The sequence below is a fragment of the Miniopterus schreibersii genome (assembly GCF_964146895.1).
Source record: "Miniopterus schreibersii genome assembly, chromosome: 2".
NCBI classification, from domain to species: Eukaryota; Metazoa; Chordata; class Mammalia; order Chiroptera; family Miniopteridae; genus Miniopterus; species Miniopterus schreibersii.
This window is the reverse complement of record NC_138102.1, coordinates 138575503-138586472: the sequence shown is the minus strand read 5'-3', so window position 1 is coordinate 138586472 and position 10970 is coordinate 138575503. Positions and strand designations below refer to the sequence as shown.

Sequence of the window (10970 nt, the reverse complement as noted above, 5' to 3'; positions counted from 1 at the left end):
TAAGGAATATTTTGGAACAAGGGCTACCACCCAGAGGGTGGAGAAAAGGGAATGTTACCAGGTAAAGCTCTAGAAACTCCTGGGTTATGAAGTAATTGATTAAGGAGGCTAGGAAGACTGAAAGATATCCTTTCGTTTAGTTAAAATTATCTAGCTATTATGTTGTGTCCTCACAATTCCTAGGAATGTTAAAGTTCTTCAAAAAAATCATTGCCATCTCTTCTTTCAAATGATGTGACAGTAAACGCTGGGGTTTCACTGTAGTACCTAGTCATACAGTGAGAGATGGCCTTGCTCTAATCTCTGGAGAAATTGAATATTTTAAAGGAACAAATGGCAGCCAATCATACAACAACTTAATAGAGTTTAGCTAAGAAATTGAAAAGCAACTTGTTTTTTATTTATTTTTATAGGACATTCGAATTCTGGAGATACTAGTTCAAAACTAAAAATGTATTTGAGTATGTTAGTAAAACTAAGTGTGATAGCTGAAGAAAAACTATAGAAGAACTATTAAGCCAAAGCAAGAATTAGAAAGTTCTTGGATTCTGGTTTTAAAGTATTGTTAAAATATGCACTAAAGAGACATAAATGTAAAACTAAGGAGCTAAAAGTCTTAATCTGCAGAAAAGATGAAATCCTTAAATGTAGACTGATCAGATGAATATTCCATCTGACAGTCCATATTGTTAAGGCTCAATGGCACCAAAATCTGTATCAAATAAAAGTGTCAACAATCTTGGGAAAAGGCACATGATACATCGCAGTAATTTCAGTGTAGATACAAATACACAGTCACACAGTGAGTTGAAGGAAAAGGTGATACAAAATTTATTAATCATAACTTGATAAATGATTACAAAAGTTCTAAATTATCTCCTTTTTTCTTAATATTTTATTTCCAGGAATTATTATGAAATTATGCAATAATGTTTATAAAAAGATACTTTTGCAGACATTGTAACAATTATAGAAAACAAAGAGATACATAAAAGTGTGTCAGAAATTGATTTAAAAGTTGTGGTACATTCATAAATCTATTTCAATGTAAGTGAAAAAAATTTTTTTAAATATATATCTTTATTGATTTCAGAAAGAGGAAGGAAGAGAAAGAGAGAGATAGAAACATCAATGATGAGAGAGTCATTGATCAGCTGCCTCCTGCACGCCCCCGACTGGGGATCAAGCCCACAACCCGGGCATGTGCTCTGACCGGGAATCGAACCCCGATCTCCTGGATCCTAGGTCGAGGCTCAACCACTGAGCCATACCCAGCCGGGCTGTTCTTATTATTTTAAAATTTCACCTACGCCCAACCGGGCGTGGCTCAGCAGTTAAGCGTCGACCTAGGATCCAGGAGATCGGGTTCGATTCCCGGTCAGGGCACATGCCCGGGTTGTGGGCTCGATCAATGACTCATCATTGATGTTTCTATCTCTGTCTCTCCATCTCCTTTCCTCTCTCTGAAATCAATACAGATATATTTTTTAAAAAAATAAAATAAAATAATAAGAACAAAAATACAAAAGCCCAGCCGGGCGTGGCTCAGCGGTTGAGTGTTGACCTAGGATCCAGGAGATCGGGGTTCGATTCCCGGTCAGGGCACATGCCCGGGTTGCGGGCTCGACCAATGACTCTCTCATCATTGATGTTTCTATCTCTCTCTCTCCCTCTTCCTCTTTCTGAAATCAATAAAGATATATTTAAAAAATAAAAATAATACAAAAATAAAGAGGGATTTAAAAACTAGAGTCACACAAATATCCTGGGTTGAAATTAAATAGAATTAAATAAAATGAAATTAATTGCATTTATCTTACACAAATGTAAAAATTTTATATTTTAAGATGACTAGCCTGTGAAAAAATTACATATTCATATATGCAAACTCCTTGACCTTCAGTTTAAATATCTTACAGATTTCCTCTAAAAAACAAAAAAATGGCCACCAAGAAAGATACAGATATTTATCTGCTTGAAAACTAAAGCAAGGAAGAGATGCCAGTTAACAGTTTGGTCAGCAGGGAAAGTAATAACATAAGCAAAGAAGGTGATATTTCATTATATGTATGACTTTATTCACTAGCAAAACTATTATCTCAAATGCAAAAAAATATCCTCAGTGTTAAACACAAGTAGATATAAAATTTATAAGTAAAATCAGTGTGGCAAAGGAGTTTCAAGATGAAACTCAATAGGGCAGAATATAAGTTTGAATGTGTAGGCAAATAAATTATATATACACATACATATGTGTGTATAAGTATTTACACAACAGTATGTTTTACCATTGACTGTAGATCTAGGGTTGTTAGTTTTGGTAGCTATCCCAGTAAAAAAAGACAACAGGCCCTGATTTCAACAAACTCACTTTCTCAGAGGAAGCGCTAAAATGGAAGTAACAATTATTGTATGGAAGCACAAATGAGGACCACTTAAAACAGACAATAGAGTTTCAAAGGACTTTCCAGTAGAAATGATGCTCAAAGTGAAAATCACATTTCTATAGTTGCATCTGGGTAGTTTGGGAGTCTGGGAAGTAAAGATGGAATGTGAAAGGAGAGAGATAGGAGAGGATTTTTTTTTTTTCAGACAGATAATCAATGTGAAGTGCTTACGAGAACTACCACATAATAAATTCTCAGTAAATAGAATTCATTCTTTTTATTATAAGGAACATGAAGTAGAAAAAAGACTATATGGGTAACACAAAGCATAAGTCCCACCTGGGATTTTGAGTTCACAGCACATGAATTATCTGTAAGAGGCCAGCAAATAACAGCTGCCAACTATGAAGTATATACTATGCATCAGATTTTACTATAAATGTATTACCTCTTCTAATCATTTTAGTTGCATATGATAGATACTATTATTATTTCCATCCTATAGATTAAAAAACTGAAGGCCCGAGAAGTTGGAAAACTTGCTGACGGTCATACAGACATAGGCGGAAAAGCGGGTATTGAACGATGGAGATCTCCCTGCAGAAGATCTGTTCTTAATCATGACGGTGCTGCCACTAAGGCTAAGACTGAGGGAGACAATAAAAACATGTGCATGGAGAGTATACTTAGTAATTTAAATTTTATTTTGGACTTAGTAATAGTGACTAAAAGGTATTAGAATGTTTTCCATGCTTAACTAAACAGAATGAAAGCATAAAAGAAATGTATTTTTTCTCCAGCTCTCCATCATTGGGCCAAATATTTCTTCACATGTAGCAAATAAATCATACATTAAAATACTCTCTGTATTGTATATCCAGTGGACACTGAGTGTAAATTACACACTAGCAAAGAAACATAAGGAGAGTCAGAGCAGTCATCCAACAATGTTTAAGCTACATGTTAAAACATAAAACAACATAAACACATTTGGCAAAATGTAAAATGCAAGTTACAGATGGACCAACAATGCCTTTGCATGGAGCCCATATTAGCTGTTACATATTTACATTTTACCATGACAAAATCTTCATGGAAAGACATGAAAAAAATATTAAATTTAAATATTCACCTTTGAGATAAGAAATCTTAGACATAAGAAGAAATCAAAATTTTGTTGAATCACAAAACATTATATAGGGCAAATCTATCCACATCAGACAATTCAGTCTTTGGCACAGATTAAAACTGAAATACAAAAGGAAACTGCAGTGGTAAAACAATTTTTTAAAATATGTTTTAAAATCTCTCACAATTTCTTAAAATATGTTTTAAAATCTCTCACAAAACTGCCAAAACAATAAAACAAAATAAAATAATTAAGTAGCAAAGCCCACCAGAGTGTTGGCAATATCAATTACTAATTTATAGAAGAAACTGCATGTGAATTAGTTTATTGTCTCTAGTGGTCACTGTTTATCTTTATCTGGCTTTGATACCACTTTATTCAAATAGAATATCCCTAAACTTTACATAAAATTGAATAAAATTCAGTGATGAAAAACCACACAATAACAACTTTCATTCTCTTGGGATTGACAGATGACCCTCAACTTCAGATTCCAATTTTTATGTTTCTATTTCTCACTTACATGTTGAGTATAACTGGGAATCTGACCATCATATCCCTCACTTTAGTGGACTCCCACCTTAAAACACCCATGTACTTTTTCCTACAGAATTTCGCCTTGTTAGAAATTTCATTTACATCTGCTTGTATCCCTAGATATTTGTACAACATAGCAACAGGTGACAGGTCAATTACATATAATATTTGTATTATTCAAGTGTTTTTTACTGATGTCTTTGGAGTAACAGAATTTTTTCTCTTGGCTGTGATGTCCTATGACCGCTATGTGGCCATCTGCAAACCCCTGCAATATGTGACCATCATGAGCAACAGAGTCTGCAAGAGCCTTGTCTTCTGTTGTTGGATGGCTGGCTTGTTGATCATACTCCCACCACTTACTTTGCTCCTAAATTTGAAATTCTGTGACTCAAATGTCATTGATTATTTTGTCTGTGATGTATCTCCTATCTTGAAGATTTCATGCTCAGACACATGGCTCATCGAGCAGTTGGTTATTGTCTGTGCTGTGCTGACCTTCATTCTGACCCTTGTGTGTGTTGTTCTGTCCTACATTTACATCATCAAGACCATTCTACGATTCCCCTCTGCCCAACAAAGGAAAAGGGCCTTTTCCACTTGTTCTTCTCACATGATTGTGGTTTCAATCACTTATGGAAGCTGTATTTTTATCTATCTCAAACCTTCAGCAAAGGAATCAGTGACTATTAATAAGGGTGTGACATTGCTAATGGCATCCATCGCTCCAATGTTGAACCCATTCATTTATACTCTGAGAAACAAACAAGTGAGACAAGCCTTCAGTGATTCATTCAAAAAAATTGCATTGGCCTCAAACAAGTAAGAGAATGTTCAAGTGAAGAAATAAAATATCAAGCTAAGCATAAACCATTAAGCTAAAAACTGTCTCATTTTTATCTGATCTCTATTCACATTAACTTTCTCCAACATTAATTGTACCCAGAATAAACACTGTACCAAGTGAGTTCACTCCTTTAATCCCCCTGCAAGCAAACCTCTTTCAGAGTAAGATTCCAATCAGAAGAGATGATAATAATTTTCTAGTAAATGGAAGCCTGATTTTACTTCTAATCTATAAAGTTTAAATAAATAAAACAAATGCAAATCAAACAAGGAAATAAACAGGTTTTTTTTATATTTTCTTGGGCTTGAAAGAAAATAATTGATTTAAAGTATTCTTCCAATCTTCCCATCAAAATATTGCTGAAAATTTTAATTGATTAACTTAAAGTTTATTGAGAGCCTAGTTCTTGAAAGGTCAAGTTCCAAGCAGGTATTTTTTCCAGATATTTTTTTAATTGGTAATATCCTTGAACTTATTTAGCTCACTTATTCTGTATTACTAAAAAATGTTTAAATTACCAAGAATTAACATGATATAATTGGAAAGGAAAGAAAACAAAAATAAAGACATACCATATAAATGTGTTTTAAATGAAAGTAGAATTTATTATCTAGTATCCTGGAGTCTATTCATAAGTATATATGCACACACACATATAAATATAAAATGATGAAATTATTTTAAAATTAAAAGATTCACAGATTATATAGAATAAATAATACCATAAATGTGAGGTATTTTTCACAAAGCTCTTTTCCAAAAAGATATGAAATCATAGTTACAATGTCAAAATGTTAGCTGTATTTGAGGTATTTAAATAATTATTAAGATTGTGCCCTGGCCGGGTGGCTCAGTCAGTTGGAACATCCTCCCATACACCAAAGGTTGCAGGTGTGATCTCCGTTCAGGGTGCATACAAGAGACTACAAATTGGTTTTTCTTCTTCACAAAGATATCTCTCTCTCTCTCTCTCTCTCCCTCCAAAATCAATAAAAACATATCCTTGGGTGAGGGCTAAAACAATTTTAAGAAATTATTAAGAGTAACATCCCATCCTAGGAGCTGAACACTTGGAGGAGTGGAGGCATCACCCTGAAGTCCTCTGGTCTTGTCCCTCCTGACATAGAACCATCACCTTACCAGATGAAGATGCAAGGAGACTCTTTGCAAACAAGGAAGAGAGCCATCACCAAGAATTAATTCTGCTGGCACCTTGGTCTTGGACTCCCCTGCCTCCAGACCATCAGAAACAAATTGTATAAGCCACCAAGTCTATGAATTGCAAGATGGTGGCAGATTAAGTGAAAGCTACACTGACACTCTCCCAGGGCCAAACTGGAATTACAACTAAAATATAGAAACAACATCCTGAATAATCATCTGAAGACTAGCTGAAGAGCACCCTCATAACCAAGGAGGAAAAGTGGAGACAGCATAGAAACTGGTAGCAAGTGTGGAGGCGAGAGAGGGCTGGTTGGGTTCCCACAGGTAGCAGCTAAAGGTCCAGAGGGATATCTCAGCTGTGGGGGTAGGGGGTTCCCACTGAGAATTCTGTGGCCTAAACCCCAAGCTAGGCTTCCCAGCCCAGAGCACAAAAACTAAGAAAGGTGCCCACATAACATCTGGCTGCGAAAAGCAGCAGGGTTTCTGTCTGCCAGGGAGAGATGGCTGGAAATGCAGGCACTCTCTTAAAGGGCCAACATACAAAATTTCATGTGCAGTCACTCACCTTGGGCTCTGGTGGAGGAAGGGCAGGGTGGACTGGAGCTGTGTGAGGAGAATCCAGGGTTACAGGGTCTAGAGATAGAGATCAGAGGGCAGTGATCTGGATTCCTGTGCTGAATCATTCCCCCATACTGCAGAGCTGAACACTTGGAGGAGTGAAGGCATACATCTTTCTCAGGCAGACCTTTGCCAGCCAGCAGCTTTTGCGTTGGTGGGGAAGCAGTTGCCCCACCCATTGGAAAATCTCTCACCCCACACTGTGGAGTTTATGCCTTGCTGTGGTCTACAGCCTGAGGCTCATTAACAGACTCAGAGTAATGAGCCTGCAGAAAAAGGTGGTTCTCTGGGTGCTTTGAGTCTTTTCTTGATCTGTTTCTGGTCCTGGGGCTTGGAAAAGCAGGTTTTGATAAGCATCTTGTTCCTGTCCAAAGCCACCCATCCCCAGCAGAGGAATTTACAAGCTAGGGAATGTTGATAGCTCCAAACAGCGTCTCACATTGGCCTGCACTGGAGACCTTCCAAAAAGACTGAGAGTCCTAGCAGGCCTACCTAATACATAGAAGCAAGCCCAAATGAACAGCTAAAATAGGGAGATAGAAAAACAAGCCCCAAATGAAAGAACAAGAGAATGCTCCAGAAGAATAGTTAAATGAGATGGAGATAAGCAATCTATCACATATAGAGTTCAGAATACTGATTATAAGGATGCTGAGAAAAGATTTGGAAACTATGAAGGAAATCAAGAATGACATAGCAGAAATAAAGAATACATTGGAAGGAGTAAACAGCAGATTAGTGGAAGCTGAGGATTGGATAAGTGAATTAGAAGACAGAGTAGAAAAATCACTCAATCAGAGATCCAAAAAGAAAAAACAATTAAAAAACAGGAGGCAAGTTTAAAGGAGCTGTGGGATAACATCAAACATAACAATATTCTCATCATAGGAGTGCCAGAAGATCTAGAAAGTAAGCAAGGGTTAGAGAACCTGTTTGAAGAAATAATGGCAGAAAACTTCCCTAACATGGTCAAGGAAAAAGTCACACAAGTTCAGGAGGCACAGAGAGTCTCAAGCAAGAAGAACCCAAAGAGGCCCACGTCTAGACACATCATAATTAAAATTCCAAAAATTCAAGGCAAAGAGGTAATATTAAAGGCAGCAAGACAAAAGCAATCTGCTACTTACATAGGAGCTCCTATAAGGCTGTCAGCTGATCTTTCATCAGCTGACAGCCAAAAGGGAATAGCATGAAGTATTCAAGGTAATGACAAGCAAGGATCTGAAACCAAGAATATTCTATCCAGCAAAGCTATCATTCAAAGCTATCATTCAAAGAGCTTCCTACACACACAAAAAAATGTTAAAGGAGTTTATCACCAGAAAACCAGCATTGCAAGAAATGTTAAAGGGACTGCTGCAATAAGAAATAGAAATAGAGAGAGAAATATAGGCATAAAGAATTAAAATGGCACCCTAACCAGTTTTGCTCAATGGTTAGAGCATTGGCCCACAGACTGGAGGATCCTGGGTTCTATTCTAGCCAAGGGCACATGCCTTGGCTGCAGGCTCTATCCCCGTGTGGGAGACAACCAACCAATGTGTTTCCCTCACATCAGTGTTTTGCTCACTCTCTCCCTTCCACTCACCGCCATTTGACCCACTAATCACACTTCTAGGAATAGATCCTAAGAAACCCAAAACACCAATCAGAAAGAATTTATGCATTCCTATGTTTACAGCAGCACAATTTACAATAGCTAAGATCTGGAGACAGCCCAAGTGACCATCAGCTAATGGTGGATAAAAAAGCTGTGGGACATTTACACCATAGAATACTATACAGCTGTAAAAAAGAAGGATCTCTTACCCTTCAGGACAGCATGGCAGGATCTGGAGATTATTATGCTAAGCTAAATAAGTCAGTCAGAGAAAGACAAGTATCACATGATCTCACTCATATGTGGAATTTAATGAACAAAACATGGAACAGACTGAGGAATCTCAGAGGGAAGGCATGGGTCCCAGAGAGATTAAAGAATTTATCTGCATATATGCATAACCCATGGACACAGACAATAGTGTGATGAAGGCCTGGGGTGAGCGCAGATGAGGGGAGGAGGAGGATCAATGGGGGGAAAAAGAGGGGACATCTGTAATACTTTCAACATTAAAATGCATTCAAAACATTAAAATTAAAAAAGAGGAGTTGACCCAGCAACTCCTCTTCTGGGTATCTACCTGAAAATTTGAAAACAGTTATTCGCAAAGATATATGCACTCCTATGTTCATTACAGCATTATTCACAGTGGCTGAGACATGGAAACTATGGAAGTGTCCTTCACAAGATGATTGGATAACGAAGATGTGGTACATATACACAGTGGAATACCACTCAGCCATAAGAAAAGATGGAATACTTCCATTTGCAACAACATGGATGAATCTTGAGAATATATTAAGCAAAATAAGTCAGAGAGAGAAAGTTAAGAACCATATGATTTCATTCATATGTGGGATATAAAACTGAAAGCAACAAATGAACAAAAAAGAAAAGCAAACAAACAAAAACTCATACAAACAAACAGTATGGTGATTACCAGGGGCAAAGGTGTGGGGGGTAGTAAAGGCTAAAGGGGGTCAAATATATGGTGATGGAAGAAGATTTGACTTTGGGTGGTGGGCACACAGTGCAATATACAGATCACATATCATAGAATTGTACACTTGAAACCTATATAAACTTATTAACCAGTGTCATCCCAATAAATTTAGTTTAAAAAAGCAAAACGAGAGAAAAATCAAAACCACAGTGAGATGTCACCTCAAATCTGTTAGAATGGCTATTATTAAAAAGACAAGAGATATGTGTTGGTGAGGCTGTGAAGAAAAAGAACCTTCATGCACTGTTGGTAGAAATGTAAATTGATGTAAGCACTATAGAAAACAGTATGGAGTTTTCTAAAAAATGAAAAAAATTTAAAAAGAGAACTACCATATGACCCAGGATTCCCATTTCTGAATATATATCCAAAGGAAATTAAGTCAGGATCTTGAAGAGAGATATCTGCATTCCCATGTTTATTTCAGTATTATTTACAATAGCCAAGACATGGAAACAACCTAAGTGTATACGTACAGGTGAATGAATAAAGAAGATGTGAGATACGTAGATAGAGAGAGAGAATAGAGAGATGTATCTATATATACATATATACATATATCTTTGTGATGTGATATACATATGAGAATATCTGTAATGGAATACTATTCAGCATTGAGAAAGAAGGAAATCCTGCTATTTGTGACAACAGGGATAGACCTCGTTAAAGAATAGAGTAACCATATGACCCAGCAACATGGGTAGACCTTGAGGGCATTATGCCAAGTAAGTAATACAAAGAAAGACAAATACTTCATGATACCACTTGTATGTGAAATTTCAAAAAGCCAGATTCATAGAAACAGAGTAGAGTGATGGTTAACAGGCACTAGAGATTGGGAGAGAAAAAAGCTGTTGGTGAAAGGGTACTTCCAGTTAAAACAAAAGTTCTGGGGAATCTAATGTATAGCATGGTGATTATAGTTTATAATACTATATTATATACTAGAAAGTTGCTAAAAGTAGATCTTAAATGATCTCACCACCAAAAAAAATGGTAATTATGAAGGTGTTAGCAAATGCTATGGTGGTAATCATTTTGCAACATATAAGTGAATCAAATCAATACGCTGTACACCCTAAACACACAATTTTATAAATCAATTCTATCTCAATAAGTCCAGGAGAAATAAAACTTAACAAAGAACAAGGCAATTTACTGCCTTCTTAATTTTCTTGCCACTCCTCTTGGACATCAAAATTTGTTCAGGGAGGGAAGACTAGAAAATCTTTTGTTTAGATTTTTCTAAAATATAATAAATGTTGATATTTCAAAAACAACAAAAAGAAATTATGCTTTCTTATCTGTGCTATCATTATGAAAGTTCAAATTTTCCTTTTACTGATCCCTGCTTTTATTTCATAAGTTCAAATCTCTCAGGCTCAGTTAATGGGAGAACATAAAGTTTAGATTTATCAAATCTTTTCTTTATCATTGCAAGAATCCTACAGTCAGGAATAATCCAGAGTAACAGATAATCATGTAATGGAGTTTTATTTCCTAGTATGTTATATTAGGAATTATCAGAAACCATGCTTATTATTTGCATGGAAGAATGTCATTATTATGAAAAAAAGCTCTGCTATTTTCCTAGAAGTTTCCAACCAGGAGAAGTTTCCAACCATGGGCCTCCTTTTTATTTATCTCCAAATAGCTTTACTGTCCATGTAAATATTCAGCCCTTA

The 10970-nt window shown here is 36.2% G+C and overlaps 1 protein-coding gene across 1 annotated transcript; it reads left to right on the top strand.

Annotated features, from left to right (window-relative positions):
* Window positions 1–3943: 3943 nt before the first annotated feature.
* On the top strand, window positions 3944–4879 carry LOC308552875 (olfactory receptor 6C2-like; the record flags this gene model as incomplete). The annotated part of the gene is made up of 1 exon (XM_081128262.1): window positions 3944–4879. One exon carries the CDS (start codon window positions 3944–3946, stop codon window positions 4877–4879), a length of 936 nt encoding a protein of 311 aa, XP_080984388.1.
* Window positions 4880–10970: the final 6091 nt, after the last annotated feature.